The sequence below is a fragment of the Zonotrichia albicollis genome, chromosome 1, assembly GCF_047830755.1.
Source record: "Zonotrichia albicollis isolate bZonAlb1 chromosome 1, bZonAlb1.hap1, whole genome shotgun sequence".
Classification (NCBI taxonomy): Eukaryota; Metazoa; Chordata; class Aves; order Passeriformes; family Passerellidae; genus Zonotrichia; species Zonotrichia albicollis.
The window spans coordinates 3,950,540-3,975,524 of NC_133819.1; the positions used below are offsets into that span (position 1 = coordinate 3,950,540).

The 24,985-nt window shown below is 42.9% G+C and overlaps 1 protein-coding gene across 4 annotated transcripts in view; it reads left to right on the forward strand.

The window, feature by feature from the left end:
• CRHR2 (corticotropin releasing hormone receptor 2) overlaps nucleotides 1–10,976 on the forward strand; it is a 151,230-nt gene extending 140,254 nt beyond the window's left edge. Inside the window, exon 13 of one of the 4 annotated variants that reach the window (XM_074544469.1) lies at nucleotides 8,230–8,310. In XM_074544469.1, the coding sequence (XP_074400570.1) occupies nucleotides 8,230–8,295 (66 nt within the window). In that variant the 3' untranslated portion in view covers nucleotides 8,296–8,310. Of the gene's footprint in view, nucleotides 1–8,229; nucleotides 8,311–8,369 lie in introns of those variants that run through there. The other 3 variants (XM_074544343.1, XM_074544401.1, XM_074544540.1) reach the window with 3 other exon arrangements.
• Nucleotides 10,977–24,985: the final 14,009 nt, after the last annotated feature.

Here is a 24,985-nt window from a genome sequence, read left to right on the forward strand (position 1 = left end):
TCCCATATTTGATGCACATCCTGCTGGGCGCTTACAAACTGCCAGTAGCTGTCTGTAGTAGAGCTCAAAAATTATGGATTGCCCTCAAAAAAAACCCCAAAATTTCTTTCATAAGATCTCTTCAATGAGTGCTTCATGTGTGGGGGGCTTGTCCCTTCACAATTTATTTTGTGTTTCCTTTTGCTGTTGGACTAAAAGCTGCTGCATTTAGTGGGAGACAGAGGAAACACCAAGGTGGGTTCCTCAGGTGTGAAAGAATGGCTGTAGGGATGTTCTACTCCCTAGGAAACCACATTAAAAACCCTGATTTGGGTTTTTTTCCTGAGGCTCGGTGTGTGATTTCACTGAGTTTTCTCATCAGGAGGTATTTTTGAGGAAGAAGGAGAATAATAGGAACTAAAAGAACAGAGGTGGTGATGTTTTCAGCAGCCACTGAGGGACCCCTGCAAAATTCCTTCCCAGTCAGGGCTGGAGTTGGATGCAGCCTTTGCACAGTTGTGCTGGATTTTAATGTTCTCAGAATAAGGAGAGCCTACAATTAACCCTAGTCCCTTGTGAGGAAAGGAAATTGTGCAATGAATTTACTGCTTGTGTTTTAAAGTGCACGTAGAGATTTTGCAGTGAGATTTAGTAAATGTTGAGACTATTTCTCAATCTGATGTGAAAATCACTTGGTTTGGGTACAGGGAAAGCATTAATAGCAGTTACTGGAATCTGAGCAAAAGGCAGAAATATTACTTAAGGCTGCATTTTGATAGAGCCACAGGAAATGGAGCCATGTGTCCTGACAAACCTGCATGGACTGAAAAATAAAGAGGAAAATTCTCTTGGCTTTGGTAGCTTTATGCTGTACCCCCAGTCCAGTCCCCACAATATCTGAGCAGTGCAGTCTGTGGAGCTCCAAAACCTTGTACAACTAAAACTGGGTTTAAAAATCCAAATCAGCATCTTAAAAACACTCGGGATGTGAGAGGCTGTTCCAGAGAAGAGTTTGCCTACAGAGTTGGCAAGGGCTGGACTCGATGATCTGTATGGATCCCTTCCAAGCTGAGATATTTTGGGATTCAGGGATTCTATTCTGGGAAGTTTCTGTCCCTTTGTCAGAGTCCTGTCTGTGAAGTTTGGAAAATGAAACAGCTGAGAGTTTTTCCTCTGTTACTTCCATTGATTTAAACAAACATGCCTCGAGATTGAACCCAAAATGACACCTTGGTAACCCCCTGATACCACCATAAAATGTCCTGATTTTCAGTGATTTGGTCTCACAAATGTGGGAGCACTGGAGGGGAAAAGTGAAGCTTTAAAATTCAGTCCATGCAAAGAATTTCAAATGGTCTGATTTTATTTCCTTCATTTTTGAGTGGACATTTGACCTGGGCATGCAGCCACCTCCCCTGCCCTCATTTCCACAGAACACAGTGCCACACACAGCTCTTGGACTGTGAGCTGAAATAATTTCAGGTTTTGTTGGCTGCATGAGAGAGGCTGTCAGGCCCCTCAGCTGAAGATAAAATCAGTAAATCAAAGAACCAATGTGAGATCATCAAGTTCAGCCATTCACCACATACTGCCAAGCCCCCACCAAACCATGTCCCCATCCCCAGCTTTTGAACACTTCCAGGGATGGGGATTCCACCACTTTGTCAGCCCTTTCAATGCCTGAGCACCCTTTCAGTGAAGAAATTCTTCCAAATATCTAACCTAAGCCTCCTCTGCTGCAATTTGAGCCATTTTCTTTTGTCCTGTTGTTTCTGACTTGGGAGCAGAGCCCAAAATCCCCCTGGCTGTCCTCTCTTGTCACGGATTTGTGCAGAGCCACAAGGTCCCCCCTGAGCCTCCTTTTCTCCAGGCTGAGCCCCTTTCCCAGCTCATTCTCATCACATTTGTGCTCCAGACCCTTCCCCAGCTCTGTTCCCTTTTTCCAAGCCTTATACAAAAATTATTGCAGCAAATCCAAAGAGAAGCATTTTAGATTAAAATTTTGCAGCTTTTTATGTCTTATTGCTTCTGAAAAGGTCTGAAGCTGTTTTGAATGAAGTGTGTGTGCCATGGGTGGGCACAAGGGGCCCTTGGCACTTGACTCATTAATTTGTTTGGAGATTTTATGGGGGAAAAAAGTTACATTTTTTGGACAGAGAGAAACACTAGAGGGCAAAAATATGCAAATTGCATTTAATCCAAATGGAAAAGAGCATCTCTGGACTTCCAAGAAAATTGACAATGAGAGGTTTCTGAGAAGTCAAGGTGTTATGAAAATTGGCATAATGAAAAATCTGTATGCATTTGTGTTGAAAGCCACTTCAGAGGAGTGAATGCAGCTTGTGAACTTCTGTTTCAATGACTGCAGAAAAACAAGATGCTCCTCACATTTTTTTCAGTCAACTCACAGATCACAAGACTGAATTTCATTTCAGGTAACACTGGATTAAAAACAAAAGGGTTTAGAATGGAGATTTTTGGAGCAAAGTTAGATGGACTTTACAAGAGCATGTAGTGACAGGAGAAGGGGGAATGGCTTCAAACTGAAAGAAGGCAGGTTTAGATTGGATATTAGGATGATTGGCTAATTAAGGAAACACCCTTTGGTGAACATCTTATGAGAAAACAACTGTCCAAAACACCAGCTGCAAGACTGTTTTAATGCTTTCTCTCAGCCTTCTTAAAACTCCCCAGAACAATTCCTGGGAAAGTTTTTCTGTTTCTCTCTCTGACCAAACTGTCAGTATCCACAGGGGAAGATGGGCACAGCACTCCCAGCATTTCTCTTCTCCCTTTGGCTCATTCCAGACAAAGTTTCTTTAAAGGAAGATGGATCCTCCATCCAGTTCCCTTACTGGTGTTGTGTCTGCCTTTTAGCCAGACTTTACAGTGATGCTTTTCTCCTGAGACAAACTAAAGTATTTCAGAGAGAGGCAAAGAGTGCATTTAAAGTGTTTCATATTCCTAATAGGGCTGGAATATGAAACATTTTATTTCCTTTTATATACTTTATTTCCTTTCCGTTTTATACACTGCTCCAGAGATCACTTATCCTTGTTTTCAGATGCTTCATGCCATTTCCAATTACCACCAGGTCCCTCAGAGAGTTCAGTGATTCTTGCAAACCTTTCCAGCCATGATGGGAGATCCCAGCACATCCATCCCAGAGCAGGAGCTTGGGAATGGAGGTGACAGTGTTTGAGAACAGCCTACATCTGCAAAGGCATGGTGCTTGAGGAGGGGCTGCTCGGGGAAGAACAAGCTCCACTCTGAAGCTGAATGAAGGGAACAAATCCTGATTAAATAGGGAAGAAAAATATAATAGTGAGGATGTTTAAGCACTGGAAGAGAGGCTCAAGGGAGTTTTGAGATCTCTGTCCTTGTTTGTGCACAAGATTACTTGATAAGATCCTGATACAATTTCAAAACTGGATAAAACCACTGTACTGCATGTGCTCTGGTCATGGCATAGGACCAGAGGCCTTCTGATGTCCCTTTCCTACCTTATTTATTCTATAATTCATGAGTTCTGTATCCATAATAAGGTGCCTGTCCTTTATTTCTATCCATGTCCTGGATGGATACATAACCAGCCAGACCTGAGTCTGAAAACATCCTTTCAGAGCCTGAATTCTTAGCTCAGGACTCATAGACTCAGTTTTATCTGACCAATATCAATAATCATCCATGAATTGACATTTAAAATGCAATTAGCTGGCTTGGAGAGAAAACATCATCAGAGAGGAATAGATCAGATGCCACTGTAAATTATTCTCACAACAAGGTGCAAGGCAAAGATAAATATGTTTAATTTTTTTTTTCTGTTGACCCTTTAGCCAAGCATCATCTGTCTTTCAAAATCTATTAAGCTCAAAGTGGCTTGCTTTGATCTGATCATCTTGGGAGGCTCTTGATTAGAGCTGCCAGCTCTGAGTCAGCCCTGAGATGGTTTCTCATCCCCTTCCCATCAGCCCAGGCAGGCTCCACATTATTCATCCCAAGCCCAAAGGATGTGTGTTCAGCATTCCTTAAAATCTCTGAATAAATACAAATATGGAGGTGGACTGGAGGGCTAAAGTTTAATTCCCGTTGCCCTGAGGGTCCTTTCCCATCCCAGTTTCCTCCTCATTAGACCACTGCAGATGTGAGGGTGACTCCAGAGCACCCCACAACAAAACCAGAGGGATTGGGGTGGGCTGGGTGCACCCCTGGCCTCCCTCTGCTGTGGGCAGTTCAGGTCCTTTGTGGCCCAGAAGAAAGGAGCGCCATTTGTTTCCACACAAAAACATGTGGCAAATCTTTATGACTAGTCAGAATTATTGCAGCTTCTTGGACTGTTATTTATGATACCAAAATTGCACTGCTGTGGCCTTACAAATAATCTTTGACATCACAGGCTGGCAGGTGCTGTGAAAATATCCCCAGATTGTAAAGAATTGCTGCCAAAGACCCTGAGGGGAAAAAAAAAAAAGAGATTGCAGACCAGGCCAATTAAGCAGGATAATTTTTTTAGGCAGGAAAAAAACCTCTAACAAAGTTATATAAATAGTGGTGTGAGGTAGGGTACCAGTTGAAACAAAACCCAACATTGTGCCCAAGCTTTGTTTTTGTTTCCTTTGAGCCTTGCAGGTTGTTTTGACTACATCCCTTCCTGACCTCAGGAGGATTCAATCCTGATAATGGCATCTTCATGGGGATGTTCAGTTCAATATTTTGTGTGATGGTAGCATGAGCACCCTTGGCCTGAGGGGCTGGGTCTGTGGGAGCCTTGTGCAGGTGCAGTTGCTCAGTGATGAATTTGATTTGTAAAACATGGATAAAGACAGTCCTGTCTCTCTGGGAGCATCAGAACTCCTCACCTGGAGATCTCAGGTGTGTCTGCCAGGGGTCTCTGTGCTGAGGCCACTCTGTTTCCTTGCTTCAAATCATTCTGTGCTAAATCCTTCCAAGGACCTGGAGAGGTTTGACCAACACAACATTTGCTATTAAACACAGCATTTGCCATCCCTCCTCCCTGAGGAACTCTCAGAGACATATTTTATGAAAAATCCTTTGCCAGGACTTTTTCTCCTGAGAAGCTGAGAGGCCTCAGAAACAAAATGTAAACAATGATTATCTGCTGCTGTGGAATGCAACAGGTGCATCTGTGATTGGTCTCATGAGGGTATTTTTAATTAATGACCAGTCACAGGTCCAGCTCTGTCGGGACTCTGAGCAGTCACAAGATTTTAATATCATTCCTTTCTTTGGTAGCCTTCTGAGGTCTCCTTTCTCTTTCTTTTAGTATAGTTTTAATATATAATTTTCTTTTAATATAATATATATCATAAAATAATAAATCAGCCTTCTGAAACATGGAATCAAGATTCTCATATCTTCCCTCGTCCTGGGGACCATGCAAACACCAGCACAAAGAGCACCCTCAACATCTGGAAAACTTTTGAAGTACCATTTAAGGCATCACCTTACATTTAGTTAAGTTCTGTTAATTAATGGATGGGATTTTCCCACCTCTCAAATCTTAAACACCTAATTCATGCACAGAACCAGCTGAGCTTCTCACCTTCAGCTTCATTTATGGGCAGTGATTCACACAAATGAGACCTATTTTAATTGTCTCTTTTTGATGAGTTGTTGCCAATACCTTAGGCCTTACTGAGTCTCTACAGGGACAGGCCAGGACTTCAAAAATCTCATGAAAATTAATTTCACTGCAGAGTCAGACGCAGTGAGACCAGTGCCGTGAAATTTAAAGATCCATTTTGCTGGTCTGGACATTGCTTGAAAATCCCTCTTGTTCATCTGTAGCTTGCACAAAGATCCATTCAAAATTTATCACAATTCCTTCCACAATTTGCAGAATTAAAGTCTAAAGTTATTCTCCAGTCACCTCCAACTGCAGCACAAGGAACTGGAACACAGAAAAAAGGTGCTTAAATGTAGGTTGAAGTTTTTGAATTCACCACTGCAACCTGTTTTCAGAGAAAAAAGATCAGTCTTTTTTAAAGCCCTTCAAGATCTATGTAAACCTTGCTCATTTAATTAATTTGCCTTCTTATCAGGATTTCTGGGAATAAAAAGTGGCATTTGAGCTGAGCAAGAACTTAATCAATCACATTACTGAACACCATAAATATACAGATGAGATGTGAGGAAGAAATTCTTCCCTGTGAGGGTGGGCAGGCCCTGGCACAGGGTGCTCAGAGAAGCTGTGGCTGCCCCTGGATCCCTGGAAGTGTCCAAGGCCAGGTTGGGAAGGGCTTGGAGCACCCTGGGACAGTGGAAGGAGTGAAATGAAATTATTTTTAAGGTCCCTTCCAACCCAAACCATTCTGGTACTCTGTGACTTTTCAACAGACAGAGAGTGTTGATATAGCTATAGATATAGATATAAAGATACAGATTTTTTTGTGTGTTAATGTTTGGATTCAATGTGTGAGATAGTATTTTTTTGTTTGGATTTATTAGTTTTATTTATATTATAGTTTTATAAGCTGTGAGTTCTATAGCACTAATAAATTAAAAATGGAGTTGCATCTTTTTTAATAACATTTTTAAAGATAAATTATTTAGGAAATAATATTTAAACTATTTTTATTTTTAACCTAATAATTCATTACTCATGGTTTGTAATGGGGAATTTTTTATTTAATTATATAATACTACTAAAACTCATAAAGAAGAAGGTGAAGAAGAAGGATTAGTTTCTGTTTTAAAACTTTTATTTTGTTTTATATATATTATCATATTTTAAAATTTTAAACTTTAAATTTTTTATTGTGTGATATTTATATACTTTTATTTAAACTACACACTTATAATTCTAGTTTTATTATGTAATTTTCAAAATTTTCTCTATGGCTTTAAGTTAAATGTAGTGTTCTTTGGGGGATTTGTTAGTACATAAAGGTTAAAATTTTCAGCATTTAGGGTTCTAACAAGAGAGGACCTGCTGTCCTTCTGGACCTCACTTGTTGACACTTCCAGGTGAGGGATGTCCCCTGGGGACAGAGGGTGGTGACATCCCAATAGCCTTAATTCCAGCTTCCATTGCTGTGGCTCATTTATTCCTACTCTTCTTACCAGACATCTACAGAACTATTATATTTTAGTATATTATTTTATATAAAAATAAATTATATATTTATATATAATTTAATATATATTAAACCTGTATTATTTAATATGTATTATATAATAAATAACATATATAATATATATTATATTTAGTATATTTATATATATAAAATACATATATTATATTTTAGTATTATTATATCCAAAAGCCCCAGGTGAATGGGCCCCTTTGTTCTGTGTAAGTGGATCATAACTTCTTCCTCTCTCCTAATGATACCTGACATTTCTTCCAAAATCTTATTTTTAATGTTATTCAAGACTCTTTCCTCAGTTCAATTCTAGTTGAAATGCAGTTTCTTGCAAATGCAATTTCTTGCATTTTATGGCTGCAAGAAGTTAGCCAGCAGCCAGTATCTAGCACAGGTAATAGAGCACAAAGTTGCTATCTGTTTTATCAACAGAAAACCTTCTCTAAATGTTTTCATCCTTGTCTCCATCTCTTTCATTTATTTTGTTATTCTGCTGCGGAGGAGGGGGAAAAAGAGGTTTTTAACAGTACTTTTTATTTAATATCTAAAAGTTTGACAAGTCCCTGGTTAGGTGATCCAGTCAGAAGAGAAAAACTCACCCACTGATTTCCTTTCATCCCATTATCCAAATCCTTTTTCTTGACTCTTCCAAAGCAGTGCCCACACTCTGTAGGCACAAATAATGTTGGCAAACCTGATTTGACCACAGCTTAGAAACTGGAATTATTCACTGTACACAAAGCAGAAAGAGCTGAAAAGGGTAATTCTGAAAAATGACCTTTTGCAAGAAAAAGACCAAGGGTCAACACAGGCACGCAGCTCTGTGCTCAGAGCAGGGGAAATTTTGGTCCTCTCAAGCAACTAAAGTTTCACAGAGGTGAAGCTGATAATTTGTGTTCCCAGGGCTCCTTGTGGAGCTCTAACCACTGATGACAGCCCAGAGCATCCCTGGGCAATTTCAGGTTATAAATATGCTCATGCTGATTCTGGGACATGGTCTTGACTCTAGAAATGCTTAATAAATAGAGGAGGCCGCTCTTACAGAGATTAACAACCATGTTTGATAGTTGATATTTTGCATTCTCTTTTTCTTTTACTCCTCCACTGTACTATAGCTTTTTTTGTCCCCTGTGTTGCTCCCCAGGTGCGTTCTGCTGCCACAAAGAGGTGGCACCGCTGGCAGGACCACCACTCGCTGCGGGTGAAATAACGGGTGCATAATTCTGAAATTCTGAAATTAAACCTGAAATTGTGCCTTGACCTTGTCCCCTGTGTTCTCCCCAGGTGCGTTCTGCTGCCAGGAAGAGGTGGCACCGCTGGCAGGACCACCACTCGCTGCGGGTGCGCGTGGCGCGGGCCATGTCCATCCCCACGTCCCCCACGCGCATCAGCTTCCACAGCATCAAACAGACCGCGGCCGTCTGACCTCCCACCACCACCACCACCACCCCGTGGCCTTCAGAGCTCTCCTGTCTCCACCCCAGAGCCCTTCCTGCAAACTAAACTCTGCTCCTTTGGTCCCACTGATCTCTTTCCAGTGAGGGGCCCGTCCTGTTTCGTCCGCGATGCTGCTTGGAGGCAACCAGGAAAAAGTCTCTTGGAGCTGGTGGTGGTAATACAGATTCAAAGAAGGAACAGGTTCAACCCTGACTGCATCCTGTGGAAGTTCACAATGCAAAGTCTAGAACAGCACACTGGCAGGAATAATCAAAATTTTTTTCACCTTCTTTTCATTTTTTTTTTGTTTTTATTCCCCCTTTCATATTGCGGTGAACAAACTGTTTTGAACACACTGCCCATCTCACCCTGTACATTGATTCCCGATGATTTCAACAGTTTTGGTGTATAATAGCCCATCCCTTTCTTGTTTTCTTTGTAAAAAAGTTTCTTCTGTGCAAAACTGTCATTTGAGAACTTGTAGCAGCAAGAAAGAGAGTGTCTGAAAGGTGATGTGAAAAGCCTGAATTTATCTGCCTTCCCCATTTCTCTCTTGGAGACAGACTGGGAATTGTCAGGGCATCGCTGGACTGTTCCACACTGGGCACTTTGCCTGGTGAGCACCATGCCCTGCTCTCACACAGATTTTCAAAGGACAGGAGTAGCTCTAAGTAGCTCTACAAAATACTCTCATTCCTCTTAGCGCCACGCTTCCAAGCACAGTGTAAGTGGAAAGCCTTTGGAAAGTGGTTTGTTTTCAGCTCAGAGCATTAGGGTGGGGAAGGACAGCTCTTCTGGGTTTAAAAAAACACAAAAGGGAAGCACTGTAAAGATAATAAGGATGAGAAGAGGATGTTTGTGTTCCGAGGATAATGCTACGTGCTGCACAAAGGTATCTATTGAGCATTTTGAACTAGAGCAGTTGTATCTACCAGGCTTTTTATGTGATGTTCAAGAAAACTGTATATTTTCAATAATAAACACTACTCTGGGTTGGTTTCAATAAAACCAGGCATCGTTTTCTTTAACTCTGGAAAAGAAGAGGACATCTGTCTTGAGAGTGGTTTTGCAGCTAAAATCAGGGAAGGAAATCCTGTTTGATATAGTGAGCCAAGAAGAAGAACAACCTCGTGATAAAATCCTGACATGGGGGCATTTAAATGCAAGAAGAATTGCCTCCCTTCTCAGCTCATGGTTTTGTACTGGATCCCTGTCCCTCTGCACTCTCTCCACTGGGCTTTGCCACAGCAGTAAGAAAAATGTTGTGTTATACATCCTCCATCACCTGCATCTCAACAGAGCTGGAGTAATTCGCTGTTTCCACTTTTATCAAGCTTACTCTGAATTTTCTTCAGATGTTTTATAGGACTTTTCAGCACGAGCTTGATTTAAACCTCCAGATTTATGTTGCTCTAGTTTTCAGGGGCTGGAAAATCTCTTGGAAAACATTGTTATAAATCCCCTGCTTACGGGGGGTTGGGGAGGGAGGGGGTTGTCTGTCCTATCAGCTCAGTCATATTCAACTTTGAGCTTGCTGGCAATGAACAGCAAATTTAAATAAACAACATTTTGTAACTTTTCCTTTTCCTAACTCATTTGGACTTGTGCTTCAAAGAGATAACAGAGGGAGTAAGGAGATTTGAGTGCCTGATGAGAGAGGACCTGTTGTATTTTCTGAGACCCCTGATGAAAGGAGGAATGTTGAATCTGACTCCATGTTCTTAGAAGGCTAATTTATTCTTTTATGATCTATATTATATAAAAGAATACTAAATTATACTAAAGAATACAGAAAGGATAGAGACAGAAGTCTAAAAAGATAATAATGAAAACTTGTGACTCCTTCCAGAGTTCCAACACAGCTTGGCATTGATTGGCCAATAAGTGAAAACAATTCACATGAAACTAATCAGACAATCACCTGTGGGTAAACAATCTCCAAACACATTCCAAAGCAGCAGAACACAGGAGAAGCAAATGAGATAAGAATTGTTTTCCTTTTTCTCTGAAGCTTCTCACCTTCCCAGGAGAGAAATCCTGGCAAAGGGATTTTTCCAGAAAATGTGATGGTGACAAGGACTGGGTCAGCACTTTTATTTCTCACAGTAGCAATGCACAGCCCCTGGCATCTTGTGTTTGAAGGGAGGGACACATGCACAGGTTAGAAACATGCACTGTGAGTATCTCTGTGTTTGCTCTGGCTCTGGGCCATGCTGGGATGAAAAAAGGGATTTGCAGTGCAGCAGATTCTGTCAGAAACTGCAGGTTATTTACTGGTGCTGCCAGGAGTGCAGCAGACATGGAGCAGGTCTGAGTAGAGAAGAAATTTGGCAGCTGAAGCAGTGAAGTAATGGTTAACTCTGGGGTCCTTTAGAGTTTCCTTCAGTGAGCCACTGGAATTTATCAGTGCAAGGGCACCCACTTTGTGCCACTATTTTGGGCTATTGCTGCAATGCCCCTAGTTTCACTTACAGTAATATTCTCTGAACATTTAGGACAATAAATAGGTGAAAACAGTTAAATTTGGTTTGTGTCTTAGTTATTCAGGTGGCTGATCTCCCACTGCACTTGGTACCTACCCAAGGAAATTGTGCAGCTTGAAGAAAATTAAAATAACCTTTCCAGCTCTGCAAGCTCTCATCCGCAGGACTTTGGAAGAAGTTCACAGTTCACTCTCCTGACAGCAGTGGTGCTGCTCCTGTCTCTGCTGCATGTCTGGTCCCAGAGGTGGACAGCTAACATCTGTCACCAGCAGCATTTGGCACATCCAAGCTGGACAACTAAATGCTCACCTTTCCTGGGAACACCGGCCAAAGTAGCTGCTGATGCCATCCCAAGGCATGGGCTGCTCAGAAATTGATTAATTTGAATTTAACTCTTTGGAAATCAGCCCAGGAGAAAACACCTGGGAGCAAAACAGATAAGCAAGAACTTCCATTTTCCCTGGGTAGCCCTTCATAAAAATGCTGGAGGTGATCCACACACCCTCATGCCAAGAAAACAAATAAACATTTCTGAATTTGCACTGAGTGATGTTGATCTTGCCTTTCAACAGTGAATTAAAGGTTTTGTGATCATCCAGGATACCTGGGAGCAGAGCTGCTGAGATGTTCCCCAGATGTCTTGGGCAGCAAAAGGGAGTTCCTTGGCCTCTCCTGAAGGTGAGGACTTGGCTGAGGAGCAGCAGTGTGGAAAACCACCCAGGGAGCTCATGGATGCTGAAATCAACCCAAACCAGGCCTGTGACCTGGCAGTAAAGCTCTAGGGTGTTTTGAAGGAAATTATTATTCCACTTTGCACTCGTTAGCCCACAGCCAGATGCTGTGCCCAGTTTGGTGACCCCAGTACAGGAGATATTCATAAACTAAAGCAAGATCTGCCACAGGGACACCAAGATGCTCAGGTGTGGAGCACTGTCCATGTGCAGAGGTGAAAAAAGAGCTGATTCAAAATGGGGAAAGGATTTTGGATGGAGCTACCAACAGCCTGCCAGTACCTCAAGCTGGCTGACAGTCCCAAGCCCTTCACAGTGGTTTGAGGCAGGAGGAACAAGCAAACTGTAACCAAAAAGGGCCAGATAAGATGGAGAAAGGAGAAAGTTTTTCCTCCTAAAGGCAGTTAAGCAGTGGCAGAGGTTTCCTAATGAGGGTGAGAGATTCTTTGAGGATTTTTCAAGACCCAAATGGATAAAGCAACATGCTGAGCCTGCTGTGAGTAGGGGGTTTGGACCGGAAACTCCTGAGGTTCCTTACAACCTGGATTATGCCATCCTCCAAGTACTGGTATTGTCAGCCATGCCTTTGAGACAAGAGAAGAATGAACATGATCAAGGTCTGGCTGCTGCCTTTTTTCCTGTGCACCAGAGGCTTTGGAAACATGCTCATCTCTCCTCTCTTCAAAAGAAGCTTCTTCCTTTGCTGTCTCCTGGCAGGAAGGCAAAGATGAATAAAGTCACTCTCTTTAGGGAAAACTCTCCTCTTTACTTTGTGACGCCTTTTAAAGCTGTGTGTCCCTTTCAACAAAACAGCCATTTATGGCACAGGTCTGGGATGATTCAGATGTAGCTTTTGGATCAGCAGGAACAGTCTCAGCTCAGCAGTGCCAGGAAGGTGGTGGTGGGTCTGTTGCAGTGACAGCATCTGTGCACGTGTGTGTCTGTGTGTGTGCTCATGCACACGTGTGTCCACGGCCCCCTGTGCATTTGGAGAAAATGGATCAGATTTCTCTGGATTTATAACTTACTGTGCAGGAGGAAAACAAAGCTGCTCGTGTTCAGTGAGTCATTATGGAAATGAACAACTATGAGCACTCAAGTGCTTGAAACAAGACTCTCCAGAGCTCTTCCAGGAAAATGTTTGCAGTGCTGAGCACCACAGATCGTGTGTGTGCCAACTGGCTGGGGCACAAGTGTAAGCTGACTTTGGAGCTGGGCTAATTGCTTCCCTCTGACACTATTTCAATCTTTTTCCCCCCCTCCTCCTTTGCAGTAAATGCCAGTTCCAGCTTGCAGTGGAGCCAGCTGTGCTGCAGTTACTGGGATGCAGATTTTAGGGTTGGATTTGGGTTCCATCACTGAACATGCGCAGGACAGCCAGGGATTGGGGTGTGATGGTGTTCACAGGGGTCTGAGGATGAGGGAAGAGACGAGGATCTGACTCCATGTTTCAAAAGGCTGATTTATTATTTTACGATATATATTACATTAAAACTATACTAAAAGAATAGAAGAAAGGATTTCATCAGAAGGCTAGCTAAGAATAGAATAGCAAAGAATGATAACAAAGGTTTGTGGCTCGGCTCGCTGACCAAGCCAGCTGACTGTGATTGGCCATTAATTAGAAACATCCACATGAGACCAATCACAGATGCACCTGTTGCATTGCATAGCAGCAGATAATCAATGTTTACATTTTGTTCCTGAGGCTTCTCAGCATCTCAGGAGGAGAAATCCTAAGGAAAGGATTTTTCATAAAAGATGTCTGTGACACTGGGGCCTGAGCAGGGGGTGTGGAATCCACAGCTCCAGCTTCCAGCACAGCATCACACCCCTGGGGGTGTGCTCTGCAGTCAGACAGGGTCGTTTTTCCACCCCAAATGGCTCTGGGGTGGAAAATGAGCTTTGAATGCTGAGATGGAGTCACTCAGGACTGTGTGGGGCAGGAGGCTGGGCACAGAGGAGTTGTGAGGGAACAGGCCATGCTCTGACCACACTCAGATTCATTATTTCATTGCTACCTACTCCTGCAGACAGCCACCACAAGGCACTTCCCTTAGTCTATGGGGAGAAAAAAAAGCAATTTTGGGAAGACAGTCCTCTGAGTACTGGGTATCCCCACATGGAAAGGATATTGTAGGTTCATGAACGTAAAGGTTTCATATAAATCCTTTAAATTTTCATAGATTAATTCACTTCATTCCTTTTCTCATATATGTCTTCCACAGAGCTGGAAGAAGCACCTCAGGAGAAACTTTTGGAAAAGAGATAATATAACTTCTGGAAAAGAGAAAATATGCAATTAAACCAAAAACCTGGATCACTTGGACAATCCTGTTGGGTTCTACCTTGGTTTCTTAAGTTTCTCCACTTGCTAATTAGTGCAGGAGAAAGCAAATCCAGGTTGGTGTAATTACCACAGAGCAGTGCTGTAGTGACCTTCTGCTCCGTGGGGCCAAATCTTTGAAGAAGAAAACTCCTCCAGCTTTAATGAGTTTCCCAGCTGCTAACGAGGCAGGCAGCCTCCAGGAGGGCTGTGCGTGCTCAGCCCTGTGCACAGGCTGTGAAATGACCCTCCTGCCTCATCTCCCCTCTGCAAGGGCTCATCTCAGAGGCTGAGCCCATTAATTGCACTCTGCTGATTGACACGTGTCAAACGAGTGCCACAGCCTGCCCAGGTGGCAGAATGACAAATTGCAGGGTGCTGCTGGTGAGGGCACAGGGAGCAGCAGGGCTGTGTTCATCACTGGCACGCTGCTAATGAGCTGGGATCAGTGGTTAACCTGGCTCATCCCAGCCCTGGCCAGCCTAAAAGTGCATTTCCACAGCAGAAACCCTGCGTGTCCTGCCTGGGGTTTGGTGGCTGACTCACTCTGGCCTTTGCTGGTGGCTGATTTCAGCCCAGCAGTTCAGCCAGAGGCCAAGGAGCAGCAGCAGGGGCAGCCCAGGGATGCTGGCTCAGCAGGGATCCCCTCCACGAGGGAAACTGGGATTGCTGCTGCCTGGCAGGACAGGAAAGCTGGATCTGAGGGCAGCAAACAGTGCAGGACAGGAAAGCTGGATCTGAGGGCAGCCCAGCTCCTCTGGGGGAGATCTGGGGCTGCCATGGTGTGAGGGTGTTCACAGGGGTCCCAGGATGAGGGAAGAGATGAGGATCTGACTCCATGTTTCAGAAGGTTTGATTCATTATTTTATGATATATTAAAACTATACTAAAAGAATGGAAGAAAGGATTTCATCAGAAGGCTAGCTAAGAATAGAAAAGGAATAACAAAGGCTTGTGACTGACCGAGACAGTCCGAGCCAGCTGACTGTGATTGGCCATTAATTAGAAACAACCACATGAGATCAATCACAGATCCACCGGTTGCATTCCACAGCAGCAGATAATCAATGTTTACATTTTGTTCCTGAGGCCTTTCAGCTTCTCAGGAGAAGAAATCCTAAGGAAAGGATTTTTCAGTAAATGTCAGCCATGGTTTTGTGTGTCCCTGTGCAGCAGCCAGGCAGGGACTGGCTCAGCTCTGTGAAATTATCCACAGGATCATTTGGGATAGAAGGGACCTTTAGAGGCAATCTGGTCCAGCCCCCTGCACTGAGCAGGGACATCTTCAGCCAGGGCAGGTTGGTCAGAGCCCTGGGCAGGCACCTGTGCTCAGGTACTTCAGAAAGGTCATCGAGTTTAAAGATCAAAGAATCCTTCTCTTTAACAAAAGGATTGTGTTCAGGATACAGAAAGAGGCATTTAAAAGATAATTTATTGCAAAATCAGACTCAAGGAAGGGTGACTGTAAGGTTGTTACATCCAAAGTCATCACATCAGAACCCCTTATAATTCTAGTTAAAATGTTTTTAATAAATTTTTTCTCCAATCAGCTGCTTCCACAAAGCTCACTATCATCTTCAAAACCAATTAATTGCTACATTTTACACAATTTACTGCAGTGTGTCTTTTTTCTATCAAATCATAATTATACAGAAACTTATTGATGTATTTTTTACTTTTCACCAACTCTACAAGTTCTATTGTTAGACTGTAATTGTCTGTTCATTGGGCAGTTTTCTTTATCTCTCCCACAGCCAATCCTCCCTCCAGATCTCTGCTGTTCATGGCTACTGAGTGTCCCTGCATGGCTGATCCAATTCCAGCATCCCATGGGGAGATGCTCTGCCCAGGGGAGGAGCCAATAGAACTATATATAGTTCTATAGAAGTATAATTAATAGTTAAAATTAATTAATAATTAATTTTTAGTTCTGTAGAAGTATAATTAAATACTATCTTGCTTAACCTATTTGTTTTCTTATATGAGACATATTTCTACTTGCTTAAAACATGTTTCTCCTTAAACTACCAGTCTTTATTCTTCATGTTTGTTTCACTATTCTATTCTAAAGCTCCAAGTCTTCCCCAAGGTCTTAGGTCAAACACTGTATCTCTGTCCGTCCCTATCTCCATCTCCATCTCTGAGTTTGTATGTTCAGGGCCCTGGGAGCTCTCTGTGCTTGCATTTCCCACAGGACTGGATAAGCTTTTGGAGAAAAAAACCCAAACACAAATCACAGAGTCACAGAATTCCCCCTTTGGGGTATCCACATCCCTCAGTGCCTGTTCACAGAGCAGCTCACACAGTGTGGGCTCTTGCAATGTGCAACACCAAAATGCAGAAAACCCCACGAAAAACTGACACATTTGCACAACTCAATGCACATCTGAAACCTGCTGTACCTGTGGATTTCTGTTGAAAACGTGTCAGACTCAACTGACTTTATAAATACCCTCAAACATTCTTGTGTGTTTTTCAGTGTACATGAACTTATGATTTCTGACAGATCTGCTGCAAATATCACAGATCCGCTGAAGCACAGAATGGTGTGGGTTGGAAGGGACCTTACAGATCCTCTCATTCCAGCCCCTGCCATGGGCAGGACACCTTCCACCAGAAGGAAAATACTCAGTCCTGGGTTTGGAGAAGGAGAGAGATTATTTCACTGCTCCTGAGCTGCCTCCTGTGCATGAAGGTGCATTCTCTGCACAACACAAGCATCCAGTAAGTTTGCTTGAAGGTTTTGTTTCAGCTTTGCTGATGGGCATTTTCTCCTTTTAATTAAATGACTCATTTTGCATGTTTTACTCCCTAAGAAAAATCTGTGTCCAGGAATATTCCTCCACAACAATATTCCTCCATCCAGGCTCACCTTCACCTGTTTGCAGCAGCTGCCTCTCTCATCCTCATGGTTTTCCCCTTCTTGGTGTGCACAGCCTTTCAATATGTGCACATACTTGCTTTGCTCAGCACTGACAAGCATTGGGAAGTTGCTTGCAAAGCAAAAAACAAAGAGAAAAAGTTGCATGAAAACATTTTCTCAAAGCTGCCAACATCATAAATCTTCAGGAACCACACAGTTCCCTCTCCTGCTGAACTCGTAAAGGCAGGGATGTAAAAATCCAAACAGCTCCAAACTGCAGCCTCTCCAGCTCACTGTGCTCCCAGGGGTTGGGAGGAAAGCCTTGAGCCTGTGCAGCCCCACAGCTCCTTCCATAAATCAGATTTCTCACAGGTTCTGCAGTGACAGGAGCCACGAGATGTTTGTGGTTCACGTGGGACAGGCTCCTTGTGAAATGATTGCAGCAGCCCCAGCTGAAATGCTGGGCAGCCAGAGCCAATTAAAAACCTAACCCATCAGACTCCTGATCTCTTGTTTAGCAAGTGAGGATCACATTGCTTTTCCCTGTCACTCACACATCAGCATCTTTTTGGGTGGTGTTATTCAGCAGTTGTTCAGAAATGAATCAACAACCTGAACAATCAAACTCAGCTCAGTTATTTTGCTGCTCACAGACAGTTTTATTGGCACAGCAGTGTGTGTGCCACTGCAGCAGGCACATATATCCCATCTGTGGCACTGCTGAAATGAGGATATTTTGTTTGACTGGACCAGACTAACATCTGCATCCAGAATCAAGTGGAAGACTGTTTTAGGTTGAAAGATGTGGCAGGGGGTGTGAATGCTATTGCCATCTGTCAGAGGTGGGGCAGTTCTCTGCTGTTCCTGGGGCAGTTTTTTCTTTCTCTCTCCCACAGCCAACCCTCCCTCCAGGACATCTCTGCTGTCCATGCCCACTGAGTGTCCCTGCAGGGCTGATCCAATCCCAGCATCCCATGGGGAGATGCTCCGCCCAGGGGAGGAGCCAAGCATTCCTCCCTGGATCCAATCTGAGCCTGGCACAGCACAGCAGCCTTTGCCCCCTGCATTGCCAGAGGAGCAGCTTTCTGCTGCCCTGCATGGCCAGAGGGAGCCCAGGCCCATCTGCAGCAGCCCTGGAGCTGCAGAGGAAAACTCCCCCCTTGTGCAGGATCCCTGCTGCAGCAGAGCCACAGCTGGCACTGCAGGAGGGCTGAGCCCCCATGGGATGGGGCTGGGACACCCCCTGACACACAGAGGGGCAGTTCCTGACCTGTTCTGACCCTGTCAGTTTTTTGTTTTCTTTTCTGTATTGTTGCATTTTTATTTTTAATTTTTCTCTTAAAGAACTGTTTTTCCTATTTCCATCTCTTTGCCTGAGAGCCTTTAAATTTCAAAATCCTAAGAATTCAGAGGGAGGAGGTTTACATTTTCCATTTCAAGGGAAGCTCCTGCCTTCCTTAGGACACACCTGTCTGTTCAAACCAAGACAAGGACTCACCTCAAACCCTGCAGAGAAAATGCCAAATGTGCAGCTGTTGCCACACAGGGAGCATTTGGTGTGTGGGATTCAAAACAGGCTTTTTGGTGGGAGTTTCCCAAATATCTTTTTGATTTATGACAACTCCACAGGATGCCTGGCTCTGTGCCCCAGCTAAGGAAAAATCTCAAATCTGCTGCAGGAAAAGGTCCCAACACCTCAAATTCCTGCCCCTCCCCAAGGGCAGGTGCAGCTTCCACCTCTCCATCAGGATTCACCTCACTGAGAAGGACAGGCAGGATGAGGTACACCCTTGTGTGTTTTCTCCATCCCCTGTTTTCTGGTAGGATTAAACTGAGAAGGGTAAAAAAAAAAAATTAGAGACAGCAAAAGCTATAAAATAATTGTAACTCACACAAAGTGCCAAGGAAAACATTCCCAAGTCACAGAGGAGTTTTTCACAGCACAACTGCTGGTCTTGGCTGGAGAGCTGAAGGAAGAAAAGCCCTTTAAAAGCAACTCTGAGCTTTCCTGACTCAGCTCTGGGACTGGCGTGTGCCATAACCCCTGGGGCAGGCACGTGGCTGTTGGGCAGCTGGGAGGAAGCCCCTGGTGTGGAGATGGAGATGGAGATGGAGATGTGATAAATAGGTTTGATTCGTGCTGATAAAAATTGAAACAGTAATCAATATTGATACAGTAACTAATATCTGGAAATAATAAAATAAGTTAAAAATAGTAATGCCAAAGAGAAGAGGGAAAGGAGGGGCTCCACCTCCCCTTCCCAGCAGATGTTCTCAAGGACCACAGGAAAGAAGCTGAAGATACAGTTGCTAAAAATGACCAAGAACCTGGTTGGGTCCAAGAAAATGCTAATTATAAGGGACTTATTGCTTTGATATGTAGATGCAGTGATACGTTAGTCTTGGCTTACATTGTACTGGCTTGGTGCGCATGTGTAACCCAAAGGTGAATTAAAGGACAGCAAAGAAGACTACAGGGCCTTCATCAGTGACGACCCCCAAAGACTTGTGCGACCTCCAAACCGAGTGGTGGCGCATGCGTGGTAAAGGTGGTAATGAAGGCAGAGACAGAAAAGTGACGAACCGAAAATGGGAGGAGATGGCATTGACACATGGCATATAAGGGGTGACTTTTATTTGGCAAGCTTGTACGTGAAGTGGCAAGGGTCAAGAACTCTGCCCTCCGTACCCCGCGGTTGTTTTTGCTTATGCGCTATTATTTGAACCAAATTATCCCTTATTTATATATTTTCTAAACTATTTAATTAAAATTGTTGCTATCTTAAATGTTGTTTGGTTTTTTTGATGGGATAATTGGGCAAACATAACAGAGATGAGATGGAGATGGAGATGGGAGCAGGCAGTGCTTCCATCCTCAGCAGCCCTGGGAGCAGCCTGTGGCTGGGGATGGCTCCTGTTTGCCCAGCCAGGGTCACCAGCAGAGCCTGCACAAATGGAAAACCTCTCCCATGAGCAAAGGTGTAGGATTGACAGGGGTAGGATGGTGGGGATGGACGGAGATGAGAGATCTCTGCAGCCAGGTCTGGAACTTGGGGTTTATTGCAAAGGGCCTGGGTGCAGGGCCCTGCTGGGATCTGCCAGCCACAGCTCAGAGCAGGCCCCAAAGAGGGAGAGAGGGTGAGAGGGTAAGAGAGTAAAAGCATAAGAGAGTAAAAGGGGTAAGAGCATAAAAGGCAAGAGCTAAGAGACAAGAGGTAAGAGAGTGAGGTTCCTGTTACAATACAATAAATCTTCTTCTGGTCTTGGAACTTTTGGTTTATTGCAAAGGGCCTGGGTGCAGGGCCCTGCTGGGAGCTGCCAGCCACAGCTCAGAGCAGGCCTGAGAGAAGAGAGGGGGAGAGAGGGTAAGAGGGCAAGAGAGTAAGGGAGTAAAAGGGTAAGAGAGCGAGGTTCCCGTTACAAGACCATAAATCTTCTTCTGTGTTCAATATTCTGATTCTCATAACCAATCTAGTACAAGATACAAATCCTATAGCATTGCCATACAGCCTATAAGAATCATTACATTACCACACTGTGTTACATTTAAACCCTAAAAACTCCTCTTTGGGGCCCTTCTGCCAAGCTGTAAGGTCTGCTCTGAGCCTTGGAGCTGTCTGCAAGCAGGGGGTGTTGTTCCATCAAAAGGGGATTACCTTCAGCTGGCCACACCATTGTTTTCCAGTTGTTCAGTAACTGAGGTATCTCAAAGCTTGATTTCATTTCAATCTCACTTATAGTTTCTATATTCTCAAAATCTTTTGCCAGACAATCATATTTATAAGGCTTTCCTGTTTCATCTTCCCCAACACAAAGGGTGGGAGAATTGCTCAGCCTGGAGAAGTCTCTGGAGAGACCTCACTGCAGCCTTTCAGCGCCTAAAGAGGTTACAGGAGTCACAGAGAGGGACTTCTGACAGGAGAGGGAATGGCTTCAAACTGGCAGAGAGCAGGGTTAGGTGGGATATTGGGAAGAAATTCTTCCCTGTGAGGATGATGAGGCCCTGGCACAGGGTGCCCAGAGAAGCTGTGGCTGCCTCTGGATCCCTGGAAGTGCCCAAGGTCAGGCTGGATAGGGCTTGGAGCAGCCTGGGACAGTGGAAGGTGTCCCTGCCCATGCCTAGAAGTGTTTTTAATACTCTATTTTAATACTCTTTAGTAATGCCTTTTACATATGAGATCCCTTGGTTCACCAGAGAATTTTTACCATTTTTCCACATGTTGCAGAAGATAAAATTTCATCATCCATGGAGAGATGCTGTGCCCAGGGGAGGAGCCAAGCATTCCTACCTGGATCCAATCTGAGCCTGGAACAGCACAGCAGCCTTTGCCCACTGCATGTTGCAGAAGAGATCTTGCAGTTTTCAGAGAATTTAATTGCCTCCTTCATGAACAAGAAGGTAAACAAAGCAGGGTTTCACATGGGGCCAAACATGATTTATCTCCAGTCTTCTGTTGTGGTTTATTAGCTAATTCATACACAGTTTGGATCAAGAGTCATTATGAGCTCGTGTTTTTCCAGCACAAATTCACTGTAAGTAAAGAAAAATTAGCTGCTCACATTAGTGCTCAGCATAAAATTAAAAGGGAATTACTCAAGGTTTGGCATGAATTAGTAAATGCACAGGCAGCAGCATTTTAGAGTCAGACACTGGAAAGTTAAAAGCCTCTCTTCTGCCTTTTTCACAGATGCAGGTTTTATTTGTAGTGTTTTGGAGAAGTCAGTGAGTTTAACTGATTCCTGGCCATTTCATATTTCTAATTTCCCAACAACAGTCAAGAGCTTTCAGCATGTGCCCAAGTCTGAGATGGAAAAAATGTAGGATCTTCATATCCCAGTTTATCCCAGATTTTTTTCATTTCATTACTGATCAGGACTATATGATTAAATCTCTCTATACAATCAATCCATCAACAGGTTTTTCAGACTCTAATAATCTACCCACAGAAGCTCAAGGCCAGGCTGGTCAGGGCTTGGAGCACCCTGGGATAATGGAAGGTGTCCCTGCCATGGTAGAGGGGTGGAACTGGATGAGCTTTGAGGTCCCTCTCAACCCAAACCATTCCATGATTCTGTGACAGTGATGAAAGAGGCATTAATTGAAATAACATTTTCCACTCTTGTTTTCTTTGTGCTATTCCTGGCAAAGGGGGTGTGCAGGCCTGCAGGTAGCAGTGTTTCATTTTTAAGCAGCCTTTAAGTTCTTCCATGTCCCCAAGGCTGGGAGCAGTCTGGGTGAGAATTCCTGAATTCTTGTAGGACGTTCATGGCAAAGTTTTAACAAGCTCCCAGCAATGTTTGGTTTTCCAAAAATCTGTACCCTTATTATGGAAAGTTCTCCTTTGCCAAAAGTTAACCCCTGGATGAGATCTCGGACATTTTCCTCTTGTTTTCAGCACATGGGAGAGATCAGAAATGTGGACACTTTGAGATAAAAACTATTAATCTTCTCAAGCAGCTTTTGTTCAGATATTTCCACTCTCAGGCATCACCTTGTGGCTGAACCAGGCTAAACCCAAATCATTCCAGGCTGATGGCAGGAACATTCCTGCTGCCACAAAGGGTGGATTTCACTCTCAGAAAGCAAAACCTACAATCCTTTCCCTCCCCATGGTTACAGCAGCTCTGTCTGTCAGGAGTTCATTGGAAATCTGTCATTGCATTATAGCACAAGTGAACTTCACCAGGACCATCTCAAAGGGAGGGGAAAAGTGAAAAAAAAATATTTTGCAAAATGTTCATGAACTTGTTGGAAAAATAAATTTCTTTTTATGTTAGCCTTCTAAACTTTTAGCACTTTTATCTTCAAAACCTTTATCACTTTTATTATTTTTAATGAATATCCAGAGTTTGGAACCAAGAATGACTTTCAAAATGAAAACAAACATAAAACCCTGCAAAAATGGGCAATGTCAGAAATGTTATAACAAATTATTTTTTGGTATTCATAGCATTTATCCCTTGAGAGTTTACAAAACTAATGAGTTCCATTAGTCAGCTGTTCTTTCAAGTGCTTGCTACTTTCTTGAGTTTGATCAGAAAATTCAAGGTCTGCTTTTTAATCCATGGTGACTCTGTAATTTAGCCCTGTCATAATTTAAACCTTGGCCAGGGGAATCTGGTTAACATTGAAATAAAACCCTAAATAAATTTGAAGTGTAGATCTTGCTGTCTTCATTCAAAAAGTCTTAGTGCCACCACCAATTGCCTTGATTTCCTCTTTTTTTTGTACTTTATGACTAGAATAAACAAAAATCAGTCACTTTAACCCCATTTTGTGTTATTTTTGGACATGGCCTTGCCCTGTAGATGAGAAACTCCAGCTGGTGCTCAAGGTGCAATGAGGACACATCCTCTGGTGATGGATGAAAGGATCCATCCCAGCTCATGTGGGATGTCCAGGATGTGGGAATATATATATATATATATAAAATATTTAATTATTTATTTATATACATAATGTTTAATTATATTTAATTATTTAATATTAATTACTATTTAATATATATTTTATATATTATATATTTATATATAAATAAATATATATTTATATATAAATATATATATAAATTTACATAAATATAAATTATGTATAACTATAGTTATATATAAATTATATATATTTATATATATATAAATTATGTATATATATAATTCCCTCAGCACAGAAATTAGCCACATTCTGAACCTGCTTAAACCCACCTGGATTGTTTCACTGGGGCTTCATTTTTATTTTGGTCTGGTGTGATAATGAATCACATCCATTGTTTTCCATGGAGCTCCTTTTGGATCCAGAGTGCTGTAAGTGGGAGGAGAAAACTGCTAATGATATCATTATCATCTTTTTAGGGGAAATCAGCTCCTGAATCAGACTGTCACTACAAAATTAATTTTGCCAGCTTGAACATTGCAATATGGATTTATGCAGAAATTCTATGTGGGGAAAAGTACATAGAGAAAAAAAATATATTTTAAAAATCTGTACTCAATGGAAACAATAGGGGTAAAGCAACCACTAACTAAAAAGAGAGGAGAAATCCCTTCTTCTGTAGGGATAGATGATATGAAATGAATTAGATAGAACAGAAATGAAAATACTCAGCATCTTCATTATCTCCAGTTTCTTTTTCATTCACTTTCAGAGGAAGCAGCCAAGGAAAACCTCAGGAGATCCTAAAGGAAGGAGATGCCTGAGTGCTGCTGAGGGAATGAGACCCCTGGACAGTGCCTGGGACCATTCCCAGTGTGAAATGAGCCTTTCCAGGCTGTGACAGGAGCTGGGAATCCCCACCAGAGGCAAATGTCACTCTCATAATTACTCTGAACTTCAACAGTTTTACTCCATTATAGCCCCAGTGAGTCCCACTGCTCTGATTTATATCAGCATTCGCCCAAAACACTCCCTGAACACTCACAGCATTTATTAGACATTTAGATATTAGATATTAGATGTTTATTTCTAAATATCTCTGATGTGAGCCACTGGAGAATTTGGTTCTGGAATCAGCTTTAATTTAAAGAACACAGAAGACCAGAGTGAGATCTAGCAAAAAATGCTCACTCTTGTCTTTTTATTTTGGTACTTCCACCCCATGCTCCAGTAAAACAAAGCAATTTGGTGCCTTTTTGGGGCTGCCTCCTTCTTTATCTTAATATCCATCTACCTGAGGCACCAAAGAAACACAGAGCACACAGGTCTCCCTTACAGGGATAAGAAAATTCCAGGTTGGACAGGGCTTGGAGCAGCCTGGGACAGTGGAAGGTGTCCCTGCCCATGGCAGGATGTTCTGTAAGGTCTCTTCCAGCCCATACCATTCTGGAATTCTAGGATTTTAAATGTGAGTCCATGGAGATGGAGGTACCACTGCAGGAATTCCTCTGTGCACAATCCCTTCTCCTGGGCCAGGAGAGACAAAGCATAACACAAGTGAGCACCATAGAAACTCAGCACCTCTTATTTTTTAATATTTATCATTTTTTTTATTTGTAAGAAAGAAGCAATAGAGTGTGGAGTGAAGCCAAACTAAAGAAGAAAAAGTCAGAACAAGGAGGTGACCTTG